The sequence below is a fragment of the Chiloscyllium punctatum genome, chromosome 5, assembly GCF_047496795.1.
Source record: "Chiloscyllium punctatum isolate Juve2018m chromosome 5, sChiPun1.3, whole genome shotgun sequence".
Lineage (NCBI taxonomy): Eukaryota > Metazoa > Chordata > Chondrichthyes > Orectolobiformes > Hemiscylliidae > Chiloscyllium > Chiloscyllium punctatum.
The window spans coordinates 22,566,514-22,592,507 of record NC_092743.1 but is presented as its reverse complement, the minus strand read 5'-3'; the positions used below and the strand labels follow the sequence as shown (position 1 = coordinate 22,592,507).

The 25,994-nt window shown below is 42.2% G+C and overlaps 1 protein-coding gene and 1 non-coding gene across 3 annotated transcripts in view; both read left to right on the top strand.

The window, feature by feature from the left end:
- Window positions 1-18,961: 18,961 nt before the first annotated feature.
- Window positions 18,962-25,994, top strand: part of trpn1 (transient receptor potential cation channel, subfamily N, member 1) — a 219,426-nt gene continuing 212,393 nt past the window's right edge. The window contains exon 1 of one of the 2 annotated variants that reach the window (XM_072569937.1): window positions 18,962-19,198. In XM_072569937.1, coding sequence (XP_072426038.1) covers window positions 19,049-19,198 — 150 coding nt within the window. In that variant the 5' untranslated portion in view covers window positions 18,962-19,048. Of the gene's footprint in view, window positions 19,294-25,994 lie in introns of both variants that reach the window. The other variant, XM_072569938.1, reaches the window with a different exon arrangement.
- On the top strand, window positions 20,690-20,762 carry trnaf-gaa (transfer RNA phenylalanine (anticodon GAA)). Its single transcript has one exon. It is a non-coding gene; the product is annotated as a tRNA-Phe (tRNA).

The following is a 25,994-nucleotide window of genomic DNA, read 5'->3' as shown; positions in this document are numbered from 1 at the left end:
CCTCTGTGATAGACATCAGGAAACTAGGAGATCACACGGTCTGTGGGCTTTGTGTCTTATAGACTGACAAAAGAGGGGCTTCATGGTTCTCCAATCCATGTAATCCCTTTTCAGCTCCTCAATGTTTTCTGGAGTCAACAGTTTCATGTTGAGCTTCCATGTTCCCTTCCCGGCAAACTGGTTGCCCTCTAAGTAACAATCAGCCAGCAGGAGGCAGTAGTCAGTTAGCACATAGTGGCCTTGAGACCCTGATAGGAAACAGGATCCACCTTCTCTGTCAGTTTGTGCCTGAGCAGAATGTCAAAGTCATTTGGTAAAATGCCTCATCACCAGAACTTTCCAACAAGTACCAAGACATCACTTGGTGGTGAGAAGGGCACCACCTGTGAGATCCTTCATGAGCACCCGGACTCTCTGCATGCTGCCCTCCAAGCAACTGGAGGGGTGGGGGATATGCTGAGACTGTCACACATCTGCAATATGCCTTTGCCATGGAAGTCTGGAGAAAGTTGCAGTGGTTTATGTCGAGGTTCATCCTGAGTGACACAGAACTCTCTGCTTTACAGTCTTCCCCAGGATGTACACTGAGACAAACATTGACGGACCATCATCCCGATGAAAGATGCTATTTGGTCTGCCTGAAGCTTGTTAGTTTTCCAGAGCAAGGAGTTGGCCCCAACTGAGTGTTGCAGATTGGCACATTCCAAGATCCAGGGCTACGTGCTGTGGGACGGAGTAAAGCTTGGGCTAGCTGCCACCAAGGTGCGGTGGGGAAAGACTACTGCCTAATGTCTTTTTGTCCAAGTTCAGACCCTCCCAATGCCTCAAATGTATGTAAATATATCCTTGTAGAAGCAAAAAGAAAAGTCTTGTTTAGTTCGCAATCTTCAAAGACTATATATAGGATTGAACTGCTCTAGTGATTATATATGTATAGAAATATGATGTTATTACAGTTTTGAAATAAGACCAGTGAGTGCTGAGCCTGTGGAATTCATTAGCACGGGAAGTAGTTGATGCCAAAACATTGAATGTATTCAAGAGATGGCTAGATATAGCACTTGGGGTGAATAGGATCAAAGATACTGGGGAGAAAGCAGGATTAGGCTATGGAGTTGGACAAGGTAAAAACAATGACTGCAGATGCTGAAAACCAAATACTGGATTAGTGTTGCTGGAAGAGCACAGCAGTTCAGGCAGCATCCAACGAGCAGCGAAATTGGCGTTTCGGGTAAAAGCCCTTCATCAGGAATAAAGGCAGAGAGCCTTTGAAGGGCTTTTGCCTGAAACGTCGATTTTGCTGCTCGTTGGATGCTGCCTGAACTGCTATGGAGTTGGACAATCAGCCATGATCATGATGAATGGCAGAGCAGGCTTGAAGGGCTGAATGTCGTCCCCTTGCTCCAATCTTCTATGTTTCTATGTTTCTACAAAGGAACTTGCAGATGGTGGTGGTCCCATGTGTCTGCTGTCCTTGTCCTGCTGTGAGCATTTCGAAGGTTCTGTCTCAGGATCTTTGGTAATTTCTCCCAGTGCAACTTGGAGGCAGCTACTGTGCTGCTACTGAGTGTTGTTGGGGTGGGAGTGGATGTTTATGGCACCAAAAGGGCTGCTTTGTCCTGGATTGTGTTGAGCTTCTTGAGTGTTCAAAGTTAAAAAGCGCACAACACCAGGTTATATTTGGTTGGCTGTTTGTTAAATATATCATTTTACTTGCATGATGCTGTGATCTTTTGCTATAAATTCTGTGTCCTATGATCCTGCCCCACTAGTTACCTGATGAAGGAGCAGCGCTCCGAAAGCTAGTGCTTCCAATTAAACCTGTTGGACTATAACCTGGTGTTGTGTGATTTTTTTTTAACTTTGTTCACCGCAGTCCAACACTGGCTCCTCCATATCATGTCAGTATCCCAGTCTTGAGTCAGACTGGCTGTATTTCCAAAGTAGGAATTTATAAAATGTTATATAGATTAACTGCATTGACCGCCTGCAGATGGTATGTTTTTTGAGCAAAATAGCATGGGTCTGCAAATACAATTCTGCAAATGCAAATTCACCCCATAGACTTGTATGTATGTGTGTGTGTGCTCTATGCACTCCTATGTGTGCATAGGAGTGTGAGTGCGCATGAAATAGCGTGTGTTTGCGTGTGTGCATGCTTAGTAGAGTGTATCCGTGAGTATGATGGAGTACAAGCCTGTGTGTATGTGTGTGTGTGAGAGAAAGAGTGCGTAGTGTACTGGGGTCACCTGTAATGCGACATGAATCCAAGGTCACGGTTGAGGCCATCCTCACTGAACTTGGCTATCAGTTTCTGCTTAGCCACTCAGTATTGTTGCGTATCCTTGAGTGTTGTTGGGACCAAACTTCATTTACATGTTTCAAATGTCTACCATTAGTGGTGATATTTACTGGTAATTAACCAGGAATATTTACAATGCAGGTGCAACTATCTCTCCTCAACACCTTTCCCTGACAAAGGAACCTTTGTAAACATTAGCAAAGATGAGTAAGTAGCAGGGTTTTGTCGTTACTGTATCAGCCATGGTTCCATTATATAGAAACTTTGAAAATAGGAGCAGGAATTTACCATTCACCCTTTCAAGTCTGCTGTCATTCAGTATGATCATGGCTGGTCAGCCAACTCAGTCCCTTGTTCCCACTTTTTTTCCACACTCTGATCCCTTTATCCCCAAGATTTATATCTAACTCCTTCTTGGAAACGTTCGATGTTTTGTTCTCTAGTTCTGGTCTTTCCACCCATTGGGAACATCCTCCCTGCATTAAGCCTGTCTAGTCCTGTCAGAATTTGATAGATTTCTATGAGACCCTGCCCCGCCCCGCATTTTACCAAACTCAAAGGGATACAGTCCTAGCTGCTTCAGTCTCTCCTCTTGAATCAATTCCTGTCATTTCAGATCAAATTCGCAGCCAGGACAGCTCAGTCTGCACCTCTCAGGTGGATGTAAAGAAAGAATGCCTTGGTACAATGGCAGGGAAGAGTAGAAAGTTCTCCCAAGTCTTCAGACCAATATTTATCTCTCAATCAATATGACAAAGCCATGTTTCTGTTTACTGTCTGCAGATTAAAATATGACAACAGTGACAATACTTCAAAAGTACTTAATTGGTTTTAAAGCACATTGATTCATCTGATGATTCTGAAAGGCACAATATAAATCAACCTTTATTTATTTGTGGTAACTCTCTGGTGATTCTGCCAGAGAGGTGCAGTGTTAAAGTGATTCATTAACCATGTGAAAGATTTTTTTTTCCACTCTAACCAGTACTGTAACTCGGATTACCAAACGTGGTCAGTTTGAAACAGTGTCTTAAAGGAAGAGAGAGACAGAGAGAGAGAAGGATTCCAGACCCTGGACCCCAAGCATTTGTGGAAAAGCCACTATGACACTGACTAGAAACAATATGCTAAAACAGAGGAGCACAGATACCTCTGAGAAACTGGATGGAATTACACAAGATGGGAAAGAGATTTCAAAACAAGAAGGAACTTGAGATGTTGCTGGACCAGGAGCCAATAGTAAGTACAGAGATAAGGGATAGGTGGGTGTATGAGAGAGTCAGGACACAATAAACACCAATGGTGTCTGATGTCACTCTGATGTCACTCATTAGGTTAGGATATCATTCGTTAAAGTGATCTGCAGTTCAGACTTGAGAAATGGGAGCTGATGAAAATGGAGCAAGAGGAAGGGCATGAATCAGCAGCAAACTACAATCTTACAGCAGTGCCATGGGTGGTATTATTGTTCCTACTAACCTATAAAAAGAAAGTACAAAGTACATTTTAAACCTATTTTGAGTACAGTCATCGATGACTCCATTAGTTTGCTCACTTCTCGGACACAGATGCTTATTCATTTGTACTAATGAATTGCAGTTAATGTCGGACCACATGACCATATGAAATAGAAATGCGAATAGCCCTTTCAGCTCCTCGAGCCTACTCCACCCAATCTTAGCTGATCCTTTTCTGTCCTTTCCCTGCAATCCTGGATTCTCCAATGATCAATAATCTATCTCAGACTTCAATATAAACAAGGTTTCTGCTCCCAAAGCTTGATGTGGCAAGAAGTTCCAAAGATTCAGAACCCTCTAAGAGAAGCAATTCCTCCTCATCTTAGTCAGTAGAGCAATAGAAGGCCTCGCTTATATGGCACTGAGTATTGCCAACTCACCAGCCAATATCCCCACCTCTGAGCAGGCCAGCATGGTGGCTCAGTGGTTAGCACTGATGCCTCACAGTGCCAGGATCCCAGGTTCGATTCCAGCCTTGGGCGACTGTGTGGAGTTTCCACATTCTCCCCCATGTCTGCGTGGGTTTCCTCCGGGTGCTCCGGTTTCCTCCCACATTCCGAAGATATGCAGGCCAGGTGAATTGGCCATGCTAAGTTGTCCGTAGTGTTCGATGCATTAGTCAGAGGGGGGTGGGTTACTCTTCAGAGGGTTGGTATGGACTTGTTGGGCTGAAGGGCCTGTTTTCACACTGTAGGGAATCTAATCTAATCAATAATCTATCTCAGACTTCAATATAAACAAAGCTTGATGTGACAAGAAGTTCCAAAGACTCAGAACCCTCCAAGAGAAGCAATTCCTCCTCATTTCAGTCAGTAGAACATATGACTATGCTCACTTTTATGGCACTGAGCATTGCAAACTCACCAGCGCATATCCCCACCACTGAGCCTATGATGGAGGGAAGGTCAGTGATGAGGCAGTCAAAGATAGTTGGGCTGACAATACCTATTTTCAGCTATTCATCAATGAACTTCTATCTATCAATATGTCAGAAGTGGGGATATTTGCTAGCCAGTGTGTAATGTTCAGTCCCCTTTTGTGACATGTTTGAATAGCCACTCATTTATTTTGGGCAAGTGCGTTGTTCACCCATTACAGGTCTATTAGAATGTTGTACTGTGCATATCTCAGGCATCCTCGACTTAGTCTGTATCAACTCCCAGCCATCATTAACTGCAGACGATCCATTGTGCAAAACAGGTTGACGAGTTGTTGGAAATTAGCCCAATGGGTTCTACTGAAGCAGAACTGAGCAGATTTGAACCTTCAATTAGATTAGATTACTTACAGTGTGGAAACAGGCCCTTCGGCCCAACACCGCCCCGCCAAAGTGCAACCCACCCATACCCCTACATCTACCCCTTACCTAACACTACGGGCAATTTAGCATGGCCAATTCACCTGCCCTGCACATCTTTGGACTGTAGGAGGAAACCGGAGCATCCGGAGGAAACCCACGCAGACACGGGGAGAATGTGCAAACTCCACACAGTCAGTCGCCTGAGGCGGGAATTGAACCCAGGTCTCTGGCGCTGTGAGGCAGCAGTGCTAACCACTGTGCCACCGTGCCGCTCTTAATTGTCAGCTCATGTCCAGATTTTGATTGGCATTCCATCCCCCACACAATTTTTTATCTCCGTTTAAAAAATATTCACCTTTCAGAGTTTAAGGACAGGCAAATTATTTGATCATCTTTGCCTGACTGTAGTTGTTGTCACTGATACTAGGGCTACAAGGATATGTCAACTTTATTAAATATTAACTATTATTTTATCACATACACTTACCCAGCTCCCAATAATAGCCATGATGATCACAGAATCAAACACAGAGATTGGAGCAGCACTTGACTGTATCATCCAACCATCTTGGTTTGATATTAAAAACAATCATGGCTGATCTTGGGCTTCAACTCTACTTTTCATCCTACACTCCGGATCCCTGAGTTCTGGGATTTTCATATTCCAGAACGTTCAGGGAATTCATTTCCTTCAATTATTCCTCAATTCCCTGAGCCATCAAGAATCTGTCTAGAGCAATCTCCTTATGTATTTAATGATGGTACGTTCATAATCTTTTGAGGGAGAGAATTCCAAAGACTTAGAAGCACCTTTAGTCATGTAATGTCTACTCCTCTCAGTCCAAATATCTATCCTGTTAACACAAGCCCGTATTTCCATGTTCTGAATTTCCCAACAAGCAAAAACTACTCTGTGTGTATCATTCAGAATCTTGTATGTTACAATGAGTTTATCTTTCATTCTTTGTAACTCTAGAATCCCCGAATGGTTACAGTACAGAAGGAGACAATTTGGCCCATCGTCTCCATGCCATCTACCTTCAAGAACAATTCATCCTGTCCCACTCCATGACCTCTTCTCTAGAATCCTGCAAATGGGTTTGGTTCTGCTGGCTGCTCATTTGAGGGTCTCAATGAGAAATGGTTCTACCAAACTTTCAGGTAGAATTTTCCAATTCTAGCCACTCACTGTGTAAAAAGGTTTCACCTCAAGTCACCAGTTGCTTCTGTCAATCACTTTAGATCATTATCCCACCATTCTGGATTCTTCCACCAATGGGAACGGTTTCTTTTATCTACTCTTACTGAATGCCTCTATTCAAATATCCCCTCAACTTTCTCCTCTCCAAGTCCATGCCTGTCCATGTCTCTCCAAGCTATCCATTTAACTGAAAGTCATCCTTGAAACACTATAATAATCTCTTCCAAAAAAGAGCCTGTGATTATTTGGGAAAAAAATTCTTCAATATGATTTTCACGAACTGTTTTATTGATAGTTTTATGAGAAGATAAGAGGTTCTTCTCCAAAGTGTCTGATTTGAGTGTCTGATTTATCTTTTTAAGTTTCATGAGCATTGTGAAGGCTTGTCATTACTACTTGAGGATATTGAAAGGAATCTTAAAAGCTACAGCAGATGTCAAGACATTAAACCAACGTCAAAATCAAATCCCAGGATCCACAACACACATTCATTACTGAGTTTCCAGACCATAGAATGCACAGGGGGATTTTATCCAGTGGAGAGAGGAATATTCCAAATATTTCCAATGCTTTGAGTCATAAAGTTTCCTCTCATTTCAGTCCTAAATATTGTCCTCTCATCCTGATACTTAGTCAGCTTCCTCAGTCTGGATCTCCTAAACAGGGAAAACAACCTTTCTGTATTGACTGTGTCAAGCTGCTTCGGAATCATGTCTGTTTCATTATATCACCCCTTGTTCTGCTAAGTCCTAGAGAATAGAGGCTCAACTTGCATTGCCTCTTATATTATACAATCTTCTCATCCAGAAATCAATCCAGTGAGCATCTCTGCACCATCTCCAATGGAAGTGTATCTTGCCTTAAGTATGGAGAGTAAGACTGTACACAGTAATCCAGCCAGGAATTCTTTTGAAATGCTTTCTTCACTATATTTTAATCTACTTGTAATAAAGGTAAATTTGCAGCATGGAAACAGACCCTTCGGTCCAACTAGTCCATGTCAAACACAATCCCAAACTAAACTAGTCCTGCTCATGGACTATATCCCTCCAAACCTTTCCCATTCACATATCTATCCAAGTGTCTTTTAAATGTGGTCATTGTGCCCACAACCACGACTCCATTAGGAAGTTTGATTAGACTAGATTCCCTGCAGTATGGAATCAGGCCCTTCGGCTCAACAAGCCCACACCGACCCTCCGAAGAGCAACGCACCCAGACCTATTTCCCCTACACCTAACACTATGGGTAATTTGGCATGGCCAATTTACCTAACCTGCACATCTTTAGACTATGGGAGGAAAGTGGAGCACCCGAAGGAAACCCACGCAGACACGGGGAGAATGTGCAAACTCCACACAGACAGTTGCCCAAGGCAGGAATTGAACCCGGGTCCCTGGCGCTGTGAGGCAGCAGTGCTAACCACTGTGCCACCGTGCTGCCCTAAAGTTCATTCCATAATCAAACCACCCTCGGTGTAAAGGATTTGTTTTCTTAAGTGCTTGCTGTACCCCCAATTAACTTTGTGTTCCTTATATAAGTACACCCAAGTCCATCAAGAACATTAACCTTTAAAGTTAATCTTTTTAAAAATGCTTTAAAAAATACATTTATGGCCGAGGGACAGCTCGTGTCCTAGAAATAAAATCACTGGCAGAGCAGTGGGAGTTACAGAAAGTTCAGAATAAATATGTTACCATGTAACAAATGATGAGACTCAAAAAATCTAGACTCCCCTGGGTGTCGAAGAGTATGTAGTGAAGAATAAGCTTAAACGAAAGGGAATCTTATGTCAGACACTAAGAGGTCAATACTACAGAAAGCCTAGAAGCAACATGGAAAGTCAGAGATTGCAGTTTAAAAAGATTGAAAAACAAAGAGAAGGCATGTATTGGCAAGTGAAATTGAGGAAACCCAAAGCTGTTCTAGAAATACAGGAAGAAAAGTGTTTAACTGTGGAAGAGATGGGCGAATTATTGACCAAAACATATTAATGTGTAGAGGTAGAAGAAAAAGGACATGACCTCCCTGAAATCAGATCTGAAAAAAAAAACCCAAATCATGTCCATGACATTGAGTAGCCACACCTCACACAGCATACGTGTGTAAAAAGGTTAGCCTCACATCGGCATGACCAAACTGAACTTGTCTTACTAGATGACCATTTGTGAAAACATTACTTCCAATGGTACATGTTAATTGCAATTACCTAATGCATTTAAGAAATTGGAAGAGACATTCTCACAAACAATGGTACAGAATATAGGAAAGAGTGAGACTGCTCAGTGGCACGGTGTAAAGATAACAATCTCTCCCTGAACATCAGCAAAACGAAAGAGCTGATCATCAATTTCAGGAAGAAACGAGGAGGGTACGTCCCTCTCGACATCACTGGAGTTGGAATGCAAATGGTCAAGTGCATCAAGTTCCTGGCAGTGATGATCACCAACAATCTGTCCAGGACCACCAGCGTAGATGTGACGGTCAAGCAAGCAAACTCTCACCTGTTCTTCTGCAGGAGGCTAAGTAAATTTGACACATCCATTTGTCGGGTATGCGGAACAGTCCATCTTCTGCAGTTGCACCAGCACCACTCCCAACCTGTTCGTCTGCTATATCGATGACTGTATTGTCACAGCCCTGTGCTCCCACAGGGAGGTTGAACAGTTCATCAACTTTACCAACACCTTCCACCCTGACTTCAAATTCACCTGGACCATCTCAAACACCTCCCTCTTCTTGCTGGACCTCTCTATCTCCATCTCTGGTGTACCTATATACATGTGACAATATAAATCAAATCAAATCAAATCAAAAGGAGCATTTGCACATCCATCGATCCCAGAACCAATTATCACCTACTGTACAGAAAGGATTGAATGGGTTTCTGATCAGGAAATAATATTGCGGTCATCCAGCTCTGTCTAAACTAAGAATGAAAGAGGATTCAGTAAGTTAACATCAAGAGGTGTACTTTCATAGAGACATAGAGATGTACAGCACGGAAACAGACCCTTCAGTCCAACTCGTCCATGCTGACCAGATATCCCAACCCAATCTCGTCCCACCTGCCAGCACATGGCCCAGATCCCTCCAAACTCTTCCAGATGCCTTTTAAATGTTGTAATTGTACTAGCCTCCGTCACTTCCTCTGGCAGCTCAATCCATACATGCACCACTCTCTGCATGCAAATGTTGCGCCTTGGGTCTCTTTTATATCTTTCCCCTCTCACCCTGAACCTATGCCCTCTACTTCTGGACTCCCTCACCCCAGGGAAAAGACTTTGTCCATTTATCCTATCCATGCCCCTCATGATTTCATAAACCTCTATAAGGTCACCCCTCAGCCTCTGACTGTCCAGGGAAAACAGCCCCAGCCTGTTCAACCTCTCCCTGTAGCTCAAATCCTCCAACCCTGGCAACATCCTTGTAAATCTTTCAAGTTTCACAACATTCATGTTTGTGATATGAATAGTTGTAACAAGAGAAGAACACCAGAGCATGGTTACCACAGTTGGGAGAAGGAGGACAGAGATCTTTTGATCTAGACTTATGATCAACATTAATAAATACCAGTAATAAGGGTCTTTAGTCAAATCGAACAGCAGTTTGCACTGTGACGGGATTTTAAGTGGCACCCCCCTCCTGCTTGGGCCTGAACTGTGGTAAGTTTGAGTCAGCCTTGTCTAAGGGTAAAATGTAAAAATCTGAACAAGTTGCAGGGGACTTGAGGGAATCCTGTGAATTCATAAAACAAATCAAAGGTTGAGCCAAAAAGTCTGTTTGTTTTGTGCATTTTGTTCCTGTAATTTCTGAAGTTCACTAAGCGCTATATGGGAGCAGTGAGGGAATGAGAATGGAAAGCCTTACCAAGCCTTGAGCCTGGAGCTTAATGTGTATTTTGTTCCTGTCTGTCTAAAAGAGGGGGATAATGCTGACATTTTAATTAAGGGGGAGTTTTGTGAAATATTGGATAAAATTAACATTTCCTTCCTTAGTGGCAGGATAGGTAGAGACAGCAGTAAGTAAAGCATTCAGTATCCTCGGCAATGGATGGTTATTTGGATAAAACTAACATTCAAGAGTACGATGAAAAAGCAGGACATTGGCAATAGATAATGATGCCTATTTAAGGAGCCAGTGCAGCCTCCTGTTGTGCTGTAACAGTTCAGTGATTCTGTGATCTTATGTTGATGGTTGGTCAGGCTGGGTCTGTATATATTGGAGATTGGAAAATGAGAGATGATCTCATTGAAATATATCTGCTCTCGAGGAATTTTCTGGAGTGTTAATAGGAATATAGGAGCTACTGGGTAGAGTCATATTTAGCAGAGAAGCCAGGAATTCACAGTCCATAGGTTCCAAGAGTAAGTGGCAAGTTGGATCCGAAAGTGAAGTACTGCTGGAAATCTGAAACCAAATACAAACATTGTGGAGAAACTCAGCAGATTATCCTCCAAAATTCTATGGATTCTGGGATGATTGCTGTGGATTGGAAGGTACCTCACTATTTATAAAGGGAATAGGAGAGAAAAAGAAGTAACTGTATCTGCATGAGCCTATTCAGCACTATCCTAAAAATCCTACATCCCTACATCCTCCACCTCCTGAGGCAGAGAGTTGTATCGCCCTTTGAGAAATATAAAATCCACTCATCCTCGTCTTAAATACAATGACACTTAAGTTTAAAGCAATGCCCCTCATTCCGGACTGACCTAAAAGGGGGAACCCCCTTATCAAGATCATTCCGGATCAAATGCAATTCAATCAAGTCAGCCTTCACCCTTCTAAACTCAAGTGAAACAAACCCAGTCTGTTGAACCTTTCCTCAAAAGTTAATAGTCATGGTTTGGAGATGTCGGTGTTGAACTGGGGTGTACAAAGTTACAAATCACACAAGACCAGGTTATATTCCAACAGGTTTATTTGGAAGCACCAGCTTTCGGAGCGCTGCTCACAACCACCTGATGAAGGAGCAACGCTCCAAAAGCTAGTGCTTCCAAATAAACCTGTTGGACTATAACCTGGTCTTGTGTGATTTGTAACTTTGTACACCCCAGTTCAACACCGACATCTCCAAACCATGACTATTATCTTTTGAGGAAAGGTTCAACAGACTGGGTTTGTTTCACTTGAGTTTAGAACAGTGAAGGCTGACTTGATTGAATTGCATTTGATCCGGAATGATCTTGATAAGGGGGTTCCCCCTTTTAGGTCAGTCTGGAATGAGGGGCATTGCTTTAAATTTAAGTGTCATTGTATTTAAGATGAGGATGAGTGGATTTTATATTTCTCAAAGGGCGATCCAACTCTCTGCCTCAGGAGGTGGAGGATGTAGGATTTTTAAGATAGTGCTGAATAGGGTCAGGTGGATATTGTTACTTCTTTTTCTCTCCCATTGTGTGACTTGTAACTCAAACGATAACCTGCTCATTCCTGGCAACAATCAAGTAAATGTCTTCAGAATCATCTCCAATGCACTCACATCATTCCTTAAATATTTTTTCCTTAAGATTCATATTCCCTAACTTTTCATGGATGGGGGCTTCTCCCTTTAGAATTTGTTTTGCAGCAGGCATATACTTATTCAGGGTATTCTGATAGATCCCCTTAAATGTCTGTTACTATGTTTCTATTCATCTCTCCCCTAATATTGTGTATGCCATTTCATTTCAGCTAGCTCAGCTTTCATGTTCTTAGCTGCCTTCATTTAGGTTTACAATACTAGTCTTAGGCCTAAACTTCTCCCTTTCAGGCTGGACATAAAACTAAATGATAATATTGACACTGCTGTCTTAACTCAGAGGCCATTGACCAATTGAGTCATATTCCACAATACCAAGTCTAATGTAAACCGCTTTCTGGTTGGTTCCATACCATGTCGCTCTAAGAAGCTATCCCTAAAGAATTCTATGCACTCCTAATTCAAGCTACAATTGCCTATCTGATTTTTTTCCAGTTTATATGAAAACTAAAGTCACTCACACTTATTGCTAACGTTTTATCATAAGCATCCAATCCTTGTTTTCTGGTCTGCTTTGTCCAACATCATGGTAACTATTAGAGGCCCTGTAGACCCAAACTCACTGGTGATTAATTTCCCTAATTATTCCTCATCTCCATCCAAATTGATTCTCCATAATGATCTCATGAGCTAAAGTAAGTTCTAATGCCAATCTTGATAAACAATGCTACCTCTCCAAATTTATCTAATTTCTTACTTTCCTTTAATGTCACATACCTTTCAATATTCAGGGCTCAATCTTTGTCATTCTTAAGCCATGTCATAGTTATGGCTTTTAGATCATATTTATTTACTTCAATGTAAATGGTCTTTTTGTTTACATTGCTATGAATGCTGCACATATTCAGATACAGAACTATTAGTATTATCTTTTTGTTATCTTTTTGATCTCTAGTGTTGATTGTCAGTGTAGTCCTAATTTGTTTTCATTTTGCCTGTTGCTGCCACTCTCTGATCCTCATTTCCCAGATTACAATTTTCCTCTTACACTTTGCTATGTCACATCTTTCAGCATTGGATCCCTTTCCCCACTGTTTAGTTTAAAATTATTCTTTTGCCCTAATTATGCTCTTCATAAGAATGCTGGCCCCAGCCAGTTAGGTGTAGAACATCCCAATAGTGCAGCCCTCACATTCCATTTTAATGGTGGCCCATAACAAGAACTCACTTCCTCCACACTTTGACCAATGTATTCATTTTTCTAATCTTATGTACTCTATGCTAATTTACATGTGGCTGAAGTAATAATTGAGAGATTATAACCTTTGAAATTGTGCTTTTCAATTTAATGCCAAGCTCCTCATACTGTCTATGCAGAATCACTTTTATAATTTAATCTATATCAAATGTTGGCCGTGACGACTGTATTGTTTCCCTCCCACAGTAGGTGCCTTTTGAGCTCTGAGCAGAAATCCTGAACGTTGCCACCTCATCAGTCACACAGCTGCTTACTGCAGAGCACGGTGTCAAACCTCCTCATTATACTCCCACCAGTCATTACATTCCTTGTTGCTATTTGAGTGGCTTCCTCTACCATGGTGCCATGGCCAGTCTGCACATTCTGCTCTTGTTTGTACAGGCTGGGAAAACCTTAAATCTGTTGTGCAATGCAGAGGCTGACAACAGTGCATACCTCCCGTCTGACTCCCCTTACCTGTTTCACTCACAGTCACACCCTCCTATCCCTGGTCACTTGCTAAATCAGGGGATTCGATCCTAATTGCTGTGACTGCTTTCTGGTGTAAAGGATCCCAGTAAACTTTGCTGTCCCTGATGCATTCCAGTGACTATTGTTCAGCTTCCAACTCTTAAACTCTCAGCTGAAATGCCCTGTACAGACCTACTTGCCTTGGATCACACCAGAATCCAGGAACTCCCACATACTGCAGCTTTAACACATCACCTAAACTGCTATCCTTAAGTGATTTTAATTATTCAACTGTATTATCCACTTACTTATGTTGCCTTTTATAAATAATATAAACTTTACACCAATTTCTGAACTATTAAAATTTAAAAATAAAAAAATGATCTAAAACGTTTCTCAGGACCTCACCAAACATTTGGATTCTTTCTCTGTACTGGAGCAAGAATCAATTCCAATAAATTGAGGTCTGTCTGAAATCATACAATCCCTACAGAATGGAGATAGGCCATTTGATTCATCAAGTTCACGCTGACCCTCTAAAGAACATCCTAGACACACACATCCCCTATCCTATCCCTGTACCTCTATATTTCCCATGGCCAGTCCACCTAACCTGCATATGTTTGGACTGTGGTACCTGGAGGAAACCCACACATGCATGGAGAGACTGTGCAAACTTCACACATACAGTCACCAGAGCCACCACTGAGCCACTGTGCCAGCCCTCTGACAGACCACCTCAGGGCCCTCTCCTTGTCAATTCTACTCAGAAATAGTAACTGCATCCCTATGGACCTCTCCTCATTTGCCAGTCTGCTTGGAGATAGTGACTCCCTATCTCAGGGTCATCACTCACATATGTGACTCCCTACCTCAGGGTCCTCACTCACCAGCTTCACTCGGAGATAGTGATTCCCCAGTCATCACTTACCAGTTCTACTTCATTGAAGGCAGTTCAGAAAAGATTTACCAGACTAATACCTGGAATAAGTGGCGTGTTCACTGGGAGAAAGTGAGGACTGCAAATGTTGGAGATCAGAGTCAAAATGTGTGGTGCTGGAGAAGCACAGCTGGTCAGGCAGCATCCGAGGAGAAAGAGGATCGACATTTTGGCATAAGCTCTTCATCAGGAATGTGGGAGGGGATCAAGAGGGCTGAGAGGTAAATGGGAGGGGTTTGGGGCTGAGGCAAAGGTAGCTGGGAATTGAGTAGGTAGATGAAGGGATGATGTGACAGGTTGGAGCAGAAGGTGGAGGAAATAGGTGGGAAGAAAGATGGACAGGTTGGGCCCTTCCCACATTCCTGATAAAGAGCTTATGGCCAAAATGTTGATTCTCCTGCACCTCAGATGCTACCTGATCTGCTGTGCTTTTCCAGCAACACAACCTCGCTTCTAATCTCCAGCATCTGCAGTCCTCACTTTCTCCCAGTCACCCATTCCATTTCTGCTTCTGCCTCTATTCTGCTAGTCTGTGGTGTGACCCTTCTCACTGAGCATGCTATCCATAGCAAGTCAGTCTCACAGATGTGTGTCAAAGTAACTCCAGCCACTACGCAAACTTGAGAACCCAGGGTTTAAGTTTATGTAGCTGCTGTCTCTACATTTTCGCTGAACAAGCTGGGTGTGTTGCTTCTGAGCAGAGCTGAAACCATATTCTTGCAGCGGCATTTGCTAGAACTGTCAGGCAGAGGTTAAACTGGAGAGGATGGGGACTTGAATGGGCAGAAACAAGCGAGGGGAACCATGGTAAAAATGAAAGGTTGCAAAGCAGAAAGTAAAAATGGGAGGCAGAGGAAATGACAGTAGGCAGCAAATAGTACTACAATACAAAATAATTGTGCAAAAATATTAAAAGGATGTATAAGACTATTTTAAAGTCAAATCTAAAGGTATTATATCTGAATGCACAGAATATTTGCAGTAAAGTAAATGAACTAACAGTGCAAATAGTTCTGCACAAGTATGATATGATTGTGATTATGGAGGACATGACTACAGGGTGTCCAAGGATATCCATGGGAATTCCATATTTAGGAAGGAGAGAGTAAAAAAAACAAAATGTGGCGACTCTGATTGTAAAGGATAAAATCAGGACAGTAATGAAAAAATATATTGGTTCATAAAATTTAAATGTAGAATCCGTCTAGAGGGAACTAAGAAGTAGTGATGGTGGAAAAGATTAGTGGGAGTTATCTATGGCCTTCCAGAAAGTTGTATTAAATTAGATGGCACCAAATGGGAAATTAGAGATGTGGGTAATAAAGGAACACCAGTAATCATAGGTCATTTTCATTTGTTGACTGAGCAATGTACATGAGTAATTATACTGCGATGGTTGAATTCCCAGAATGTGCACAAGACGTTTTGAAGAATAGCACACTGAGGAACCAATTTAGATTATCCTAGATTTGGTTTTGTGCAATGGTTAATTAATAATCATTTTGTGCTGGGTGCTTTAGGAAAAAGTTAACATAACAGGATATAATTATTCACTTGGGTAGGAAGTGAAGAAGTCCAATCCAAAGCTGGGTCCCAAATACAAACAAAGGAAACTACAAAGATACAAGTGTTGGGTTGATTAAGATTGGCCAACTTCATTAACAAACAGTGGATATACAATTCTAAGATTGAAGGAATGAATGCATGCATGAAAACACAAAAGGAAATATGGCCCAACCATCACGAACAAAAGAAATTAGTATAATATCAGGTCCAAAAAGGGTGTTTTATAATGTTGATACAACAGCAGCAAGCTTGAAGGGTGGAAATAATTTAGAATTAAGCAAAGGAGAACCAAGAGATTGATTGATTAAAGTGGGTAACGTAATATGAGAGTAAACAAAGTATTTCAAGGCACATAACAGTGAACTATAAAAACTTACATAAATAGGTAAAAAATATTAGTGAAAGCCGGTGTAGGTCCCTTACCGTCTTGCAAATGGGAGAATTGAGAATGGAAAACCCGGAATTGCAGACCAATTGAACACTTCAGTTCTGTCTTAATGAAATGCCCCAGAAATGCTAGGAATCAGAGTCTACTGAGAAGGAGGAATGACTGATAGTTTAAAAATAAATGCTGGGGAAATTAATAGGAATGAAATGTGATAATATAATGGATTAATAGACATTATTGTTAAAGCACCATCTCCTCAAAATGTTGTTCCAGGATAAAATATACAGTCCTGATGAAGGGCTTTTGCCCAAAACATCAACTCTCCTGCTCCTCGGATGCTGTCTGACCTGCTGTGCCTTTCCAGCACCATACACTTGACTCTAATTTCCAACATCTGTAGTCCTGACTTTTGCCCAAAGAATACAGTCACTTGGGCAAGTGACATTGATTAAGAACAGTCAGCAAGCAAGGGTTTCTTGAAGACAAATTGCATTTAACTAAGTGGATTGAGCTTTTTTGATACAACAAAAAGTGTCAATGTTGGTCATGTGGTTGATTTGGTGTATTTGGGTTTTCAAAATACCATTGACAAGTGCTACACAGTGGGCTTAATGTCAAAATTGGAAACCATAGAAGAAAAAAATCAGTAGCGGTATAGGTATGCAGTTGGGTGAGTGATAGTAAGCAACAAGTAAGACTGAATGGTTGTTTCTCTGATGAGGGAAGACATACAGTGGAGCTTTCCAAAGGTTGTGTTATAATCTTGGCTTTTCATTGATCATCTAGACAGGGATACACATGGTAAAATTTCAAAATTTGCAGATTATGCATATCTTCTCAGTATTGTACCCCATGAGGAGGATCTAAAGGACATAAGCAGGTTGAGAGGATAGGTGGACAAATGGCTAATGAAATTCAAAGCAAAGTGTGATGAATTTTGCGAGGAAAAGCAAGGAGAGACAACATAAAATAAACAGTTCAGTTCTTAAAGAGGTTGCAGATGCAGAGAGACCTGGGGATTTGCAGGATAGCTGACAGAGAATGTGATTAAAAGAATGTGTGGAATCATGAGCTCTATCGTTAGGGGTATAGCCGGAGTATAGGTTACTGATCCCTGAGGCACCCAGCCTGCGCATCTTTCTTAAACATTGTCTCTGCCTCAGCTTGAATGTTGGGTCAAAATCTGGGACCAATACTTTAGGGTAAATGGGGAGGCAAGTGCAAAAGAGGTTGATAGAATGGTTTTGTGGATGAAGGACTTCAGTCATGTGCATAGATTGGGGAAACTGGGGGCTATTCTCCTGGGAGAAAACTGAGAGGAGAATTGATATAGGCTTTCAAAATCATGAGGGAGCCTGGACAGAGTTGTTGGGTAGAAACTATTTGTAATGGTGAAAGATCAACAAGAGGCAATAGGTTTAAGGGGATTGACAGAAGAACTAATGGCAACAAGAAGGATGCCAATGAATGTTGTGTTCATATGTGACACTCTATCCAGAGCAGAAGATTGCAGGACTACAGGAAAGAAAAGGTTGTGAGCAGACATAAGGAGCATTGGTCAAATGACTTCTTTCTGTACTTTTGTCATTCGGATTATCATAGAATCACAAAGTACAGAAGAGGCCCTTCAGGCAATCAAAACTGTGCCACCAAGAATTTACTACTGCCTTCACTAATACCATTTCCCACATTAGGCCGAAAGCAGTGAAGGATTTGATTTGATTTATTATTTATTGTTGTCATATTACGGCAAAACGTTTTGTTATGACACAAAGGAATTTATGATACTTCAGGTTCTCATCCAAGTACTACTTAAATGTTGTGACGTATCCCTTCTCAACTACCCACTCAGGCAGAACATTCCAGGTTCCCAACTCCCTCTGTTCTATTAATTTGGCAAAATACTTAAGACGGGTTGTTGGCTGGGGCCTAAAATAGAGCAAAACACGAGCATGTTACAGGTAAGGATTCTCCCCTGAACTGTGTGAAAACTGGCTTTGGTCCTGTGCCTGAGATTTCCTTTTAGTATTGATTAAAGTCCACTTCAGTTATTATTTGCAACAATCAGTTCTCCAAGTAATTACAGAGAACTTGCAGTCCCCAGCAAATTCTTCCCAAAAATTAGAAATCTTAACATTTTGGGGACTCAAGGCAAATCTTGAAGGTAAAAGTTTCTCCTAAAGTTTGAAACTGTAAGATTGAAGTTACAGACAGTATCTCCACAACAAGCCCATTAGACTTCTAGCGTTTAATAAATGAAAATAAAAGATCAGGATTAACTGACAAACGAAATCGATTTCACACCTTGAAAGGGAATAGGTGAAAGTGTAAAGCGACTTTGGAGACAGCAATATTATGAGGAATGGGGGCGAAATGAAATCTTCACACAGAATCCAAGGTAACGGGTTGCAAAGGCGGAGTTAGAGAAGTTGACTCCCTGATTGGTGCCGAGCCTGAACAGAAGCTCAGCTCCAATCTCCAGCAACCCCGACCTCCTGCAGAGGCAGCGGGAGGATGAAGTGAAGGCAAGGGAAGGGGAGGAAGGGGGGGTGGGGTGGGGGGGGTCAGACAACGGAACCCGCCTGCAGTCACAGCCACTGGGACAGTGCAGGGACAGGAGCAGGGCCGGCGGCCTGGGGAACTGCGGTTTGATGTGGGGGAGATGTCCGAGACGAGTTCGGTCAGCTCCGGCTCAACAGTGGGCTCAGGCAGCCGGCTGTTGCAGCTAGCACACAGAGGAGAATGGGGTGCGCTGGAACATAGTCTGAGGAGTATGGACAAAGGAGACCGACACATCACTCTCACCGACGAAGTGTGTAACTTATTTAACTTTCTGTTCCTACTTGCTATTCATTCTCTTTACTGCTGCAGGATCAAAGGAGCCAAGTTATTATTTACATTATTATGGTAATTATTTTCTTTTTTCATGGCAATCGGACCCCAGTTCCCTAACTAACTGACTGAATGAACTTTAAAATCGGAGCTTTGTCGTGGTGTGTTTCCAAGAGCAGTTGATTATTGATGAAGTAATGAGTTCAAGAGTAACTCTACCAAAGCGAAATAAATTGGATTTAACGCAGGGCTGCAATCACCAAGTCAACATTTTATTCCGCATTTCATTCTATCTTGAGGTAGTTCCCCCTTTTTTCGTTAAAAAAAGAACTAAACTGCTTTAAATAAACTAGTAAATCACAGCGATCATCCTCTGAAGATACTTTTGTTGGGTTTTCAGCGATTTTCTATGGCCAATCGCTCACTAATAGAGGAGAACATTCGGCCCATCGCCTCCCCGAAAGCCCAGGGCACTCACTCGCTTTTTTCCTCTCCCAGAACTTTTTGAGGATGGGCAAGAAAGAGGGAAATTGGCTTCCCTCTGTGTGGGGCAGAAGCAACAAATATTTTAATGTTGTTTTAGCACGTAGCTGTCATGTTTAGATCGAACTGGAGATCATGCTGAAAAGAAGCAGCAATGCACCGAAGTTTTCTTGAGTGAGTCAAAGAGGGAGAAAGTCTATTGCTTACTAGTTCAATTTTTAAAAATGTGAAATCCAACACACGTATTAAGTTTAAAAGAGAGAACGTCTCGTACAGACAGGGAGCATAAAGATTACACAGGTTTAAAAAATCTTACAGACTTTTAGGTGTTAAATTCTTCACATGAGAACACAGTTGTTTAATGGTTGACTGTGTGTTGACCAATGGTGGAGCCTGGAGTACTGCATCTTGTTGCATAGTTTTCTCTCCCATTGCTTTTTCAGTGGGATGATGAGATACGCTCAGGGAGACTCCGGATCTTGTTAGCACAAAATCATTTTTCATTCTTTCTCCTTGCTACTCAAAAGTAGCTGTTGAAATATAATTTGGTGTGTATTCCTGAATCCAGCTCCATTGTCTTTCTGCTAGCTAGCAGGCCTACCTTTCACCTCATCATGTGAAATTATTGAACAATTGTGAATTTAAAAAAAGAGATGTGAATTTCTTGATGCGGTGTCTTAGTTGCTTGGTATTGACGTCTTTAGAATAAAATGGTAATTTCAATGCAGATGGCTTATTTATTCCACATGGGGTTTCTGAAGCCTTCCTCAGGTAACATTCAAAGTCATTTCAGGTGTATTTTTTCCTTTCTTTTAAAACACCATTGTGGTCCATGGAACGTCTGTTATAACAAACATGCGAGTTAGAATTTTACAGTTTATATTTAGTACTGTTTTAACATCTCACCACCACGAAGGACAAATGTGAGCAGTATTGATCTTTTCAGTTTGTGATGAGCTTTCCATTACAAGGTACTTATAAAATAACAGTCAAAATAGTTCAGTTGGGAGAGCATTAGACTGAAGATCTAAAGGTCCCTGGTTCAATCCCGGGTTTTGGCAAAAGCAGCATTGCTTGAGTGCACCCTCCTTTGTTAGGTAGAATAGTCAGGGGTAAATATGGGGTTGGGGAATGGGTCTGGCTAGGTTACTCTTCGGAGGGTTGGTGTGGGCTTGTTGGGTCAAAGGGCCTGTTTCCACACTGTAGGAAATCTAATTAAAAATACACACATTCTGCATTGTCCTAACCTGGATTCACAACCTCCTTTGGAATTAACATTTGGACTTGTTCACTGGGCTATGCTCCCAAATTTTAACCCACGTACTGGATTCAGGCATTTTACAAGGTTGATTTCTTGAAGTCAGTGTGCAATAATCTGAGATTTACCTCTTGTGGGTTGTCTAGGTTTTGCATTCTTCACCTCTCTCTCATTTAGAGTCATAGAGATGCACAGCATGGAAACAGACCCTTTGGTCCAATCCATCCATGCCGACCAGATATCCCAACCCAATCTAGTCCCACATGCCAGCACCCGGCCCATATCCCTACAAACCCTTCCTATTCATATATCCATCCAGATGCCTCTTAAATGTTGCAATTGTACCAGCCTCCACCACTTCCTCTGGCAGCTCATTCCATACACGTACCACTCTCTGTGTGAAAAAGTTGCCTCGTAGGTCTGTTTTATATCTTTCCCCTCTCACCCTAAACCTATGCCCTCTAGTTCTGGACTCCCTGACCCCAGGGAAAAGAACTTTGCCTATTTACCCTATCCATGCCCCTCATAATTGTGTAAACCTCTATAAGGTCACTCCTCAGCCACAGACGCTCCAGGGAAAACAGCCCCAGCCTGTTAAGCCTCTCCCTGTAGCTCAAATCCTCCAACCCTGGCAACATCCTTGTAAATCTTTTGTGAACCCTTTCAAGTTTCACAACATCTTTCCAATAGGAAGGAGAGCAGAATTGCACACAATATTCCAACAGTGGCCTAACCAATGTCTTGTACAGCTGCAACATGACCTCCCAACTCCTGTACTCAATACTCTGACCAATAAATAAAAGCATACCAAACGCCTTCTTGCATCAATTTGATTTAACTGTTTGAAATTTCAGTCTAGGTTCTGTTCCTTGGACTTCCTAATAGATAATTCTGTGGTAAACTCCTGGATATGCCTGAGGTGACCTCCATTGGTCGTGTCAGCTGTAGAGCATGTTTCATTTCCTTCCCCCTTTGTTTTGGCAATGGGTCTTTCCAATAATCCGTTTCACTTTCTTTAGATCACACCTACCATCATGCTATCCTGTCCTGTGGCTCTTTCACTTTCTCTTTCCCTGCCAGAGAAATCATCTGGTCCTCCAGTACTTTTACCATGAAGGTACCTGTTAAACAGATCTCTGCCTCAATTGCCCTTTCCCTGGCCCTGCTTCACCTTGTTTTTAATCTATTGACTCAACATATTTGGGTCTGGTCCTGACCTGTTCTGATATTGCTGGCCTGACCTCAGTCCTGTTTAATTCAAGGGAGACTTCCTGATCCACACCTAATTCATGAGTTTTACTGCCCACTGTAAAGTTTGGGAACATAGGAAGATGAGTAGGCCATTCCACCCCTCTAGCTTGTTCCACAATTAAATGAGACTTTGCCCGCGTTCCTTAATACCTCACCTTTACAAAAATTTATTGATTCTCAGATTTCAAATCAACAACTGATCTAGTATCCATTGCCATTTGTGGAAGAGGTTGCCAAACAGCTGCCATCCTTTATGTGGACAAGAGCTTCCTAATCACTTCTGAACGGTCTGACCCTAATTTTCAGACCACGTCCCCTAGTTCTAGAATTCCCAACCAGTGACAAATACTTTACTTTTATGTGCATTGTCTTTCCCTCTTATTAGCTTGAAAGCTTCGATCCCATTGCCCCTATTTCTTCTAAATTCTTGAGAAAATAGGTCTTGTTTGTAAACTCTCTCCTCAAATTTAACCCCTGAGATCCTGGTATCATTCTTGCAAATCCATGGGGTACTCTCTCAAAGGCCAATATATCTGTCCTAATATGTGGTGTCCAGATCCACTCGCAATACTCCCAGCCTTTCTGCTACTGGCTTGGTCCAGTCTTTCCAGTTATCTGAGCTTTTTTTTCCATTCTAGGGGTAGGTTTGGCTGCCAGCCCATTGTTTCCCAATAAACTATATATCTTTGGCATTGCAAAACTTGGGGTGACACCCATGGCTCAAAGGTCACAACACATTCATGAAGTAAACCTTATTCAGTGGCACCTCTGTATACTTTCCCAGAGTCCTTCTAGCACGCTGGAGCTTAAATTGACTGCTGGTGGAAAATCTTTTCTCTTCCCCACTGGCAAGGTTTGTGAGCAGCCAGTTTCTCAGGAATGCTAATTTCTGTGCAGCTGCTTTATTGTACCAAGGGTTACCATCCCTATGAATGCCAGCTATTCGTGTTAGTGCTGATGGGCCACTTTTAATGCTCCAGAATCTAGCCCTGCAGCTCGAGCTTCTGAGGAACAGAGGAGCTAACTCTTTCCTTTCACATACTCTAATTTCCTGAGTGAAAGAATTTGAGGTTGATTTAGATTAGATTACTTACAGTGTGGAAACAGGCCCTTCGGCCCAACAAGTCCACACCGCCCCGCCGATGCGCAAACCACCCATACCCGTACATTTACCCCTTACCTAACACTACGGGCAATTTAGAATGGCCAATTCACCTAACCTGCACGTCTTTGGAGTGTGGGAGGAAACCGGAGCACCCGGAGGAAACCCATGCAGACACGGGGAGAACGTGCAAACTCCACACAGTCAGTCACCTGAGGCGGGAATTGAACCCGGGTGTCTGGCGCTGTGAGGCAGCAGTGCTAGCCACTGTGCCACCGTGCCGCATACCTGTCTTCCATCTGAATCCCTGCTGTTAGTGGTTAGGATATTCCTGCCTTCTCTGCCTGGCCTCTCCTTTCTCTCCAGCTTGTCTCAGAGATATTTAGCCCCCTCTGGTCAGTGACAGCTTTCAGACCCCAATTTCTCTGATTTTATGGGTCTGTATGGCAAATCATAGTCATCAGCTGGAATTGCTGCCTTTCTGGACCCTACTTATCTGTTTTCCACGATGTATGTTTGAATTTCAAAGGGTGTAGATTTTTCAATGCACCAAGAATTACTTCACAAAGGTTTTCACAGGTATCCTCAATGTGAAGTGTCCACACCCACAGGTCAAAAACGAGCTGCTAAAGCTGTCTAAATTAGTTTGGTCAGGCTTTTTTCTAACGATTATGGAACTCTAACTGGTCTGCTCTTGAATCAGCCCCTTTTTTTGCCTCATTGTGAGTGGCACATCCTCGAGTAAGAGAGAGTAACCTTCATGAGCTTCCCCTCTCAACCTGTCCAATGCCTCGCATTAGAGTAGCCACTTCATCTGCTGTGCTAACCTTCAAGGGATATAAGGAAACTGACAAACCCATCCTTGTTGTGGTTCTGTTCGCCGAGCTGGGAATTTGTGTTGCAAACGTTTCATCCCCTGTCTAGGTGACATCCTCAGTGCTTGGGAGCCTCCTGTGAAGCGCTTCTGTGCTGTTTCCTCCGGCATTTATAGTGGTTTGTCTCTGCCGCTTCCGGTTGTCAGTTCCAGCTGTCCATTAGAGTGGCCGGTATATTGGGTCCAGGTCGATGTGCTTATTGATTGAATCTGTGGATGAGTGCCATGCTTCTAGGAATTCCCTGGCTGTTCTCTGTTTGGCTTGTCCTATAACAGTAGTGTTGTCCCAGTCGAATTCATGTTGCTTGGGGTCCCGATACCCAGCATGAGCAAAACCAATGTAGTGTACAAAATCCCATGCAAGGACTGCACAAAACACTACATAGGACAAACAGGAAGACAGCTAACGATCCGTATCCATGAACACCAACGAGCCACGAAATGACACAACCAGCTATCCTTAGTAGCCACACATGCAGATGACAAGCAACATGACAACCGGAAGCGGCAGAGACAAACCACTATAAATGCAGGAGGAAACAGCACAGAAGCGCTTCACAGGAGGCTCCCAAGCACTGAGTATGTCACCTAGACAGGGGACGAAACGTTTGCAACACAAATTCCCAGATCGGCGAACAGAACCATAACAATGAGCACCCGAGCTACAAATCTTCTCCCAAACTTTGAAGCCCATCCTCTTAAACTCTTGGAATTAAAGGGGCAAACGTGAATTCTCCACCCTTTAAATCTGAGCTAGGTGTGTTTCCCTTACCAGAACTGTCTGCATTCTGTCTCTCTTCTGAGCTGGAGCTATTTCATTTGGAACTCATTTTCACTTTCTCTTTCTTTGAATTCTTTTTCTCTCTCTCTCTCTCTCTCTCTCACACACACACACACACACACACACACACACACACACACACACACATTCAATATCTGGAGATGCCGGTGTTGGGCTGGGGTGTACAAAGTTAAAAATCACACAACACCAGGTTATAGTCCAACAGGTTTAATTGGAAGCACACTTCACCTGATGAAGGAGCATCACTCCAAAAGCTAGTGTGCTTCTAATTAAACCTGTTGGACTATAAGCTGGTGTTGTGTGATTTTTAACATTCAATATCTCTCTCTCCTTTCCATTCATCTCTCGCACTCTTGTTTCCTTTCCTGGAATTTTCTTTCTCTTTTTCTTTTCTCTGTTTTAATCTCTAATCTCTGCCTTTCCAATTTCAGTTTATCTGGTTCACTTTCCACCTCTAAGTAGACACTTGTATTGTAATTTCTGTTTTTCTAGCTTTCGAGGTGATCTCCACCTCTAAGTGTCGATCTGCACCTTTTTTAATTCTCCCAAGGACAGGGCTTTCAATATTTCATAAGTTATCCATGAAAGCATTAATATTAAACATAGAATTGTTAGCACTTTTACTTTTAGAGGTTCAAGAAGACTTTTATTCCACTTTCTCTTTTTAAACAGTTCTGAAAGGAGCAATTTAACTCACCACCACCACCACCACGACCATCACTCCAATTCTATCTTTTATCTATGGGAATGTTTTACAATCAGATGTGGACTGGGAATTAATTCTCCTCTTGGTCAATTGTAATAAATGTTTTTATTTCCTTTTACCCCGCAACCAAAAAAACTTCAATTAAAATTTACTAGAAAATGAAGGAGCCAATTACCAAGTTTTTCTTGAGTGAAAGAAAAGAATTTTATGACCTTCTATCCCCAAGAAAGATGATAACATCACAACAAAAACTTCATACACAAACACCAGAGAAAGTAAAAGAGTAAATGTACTACATCA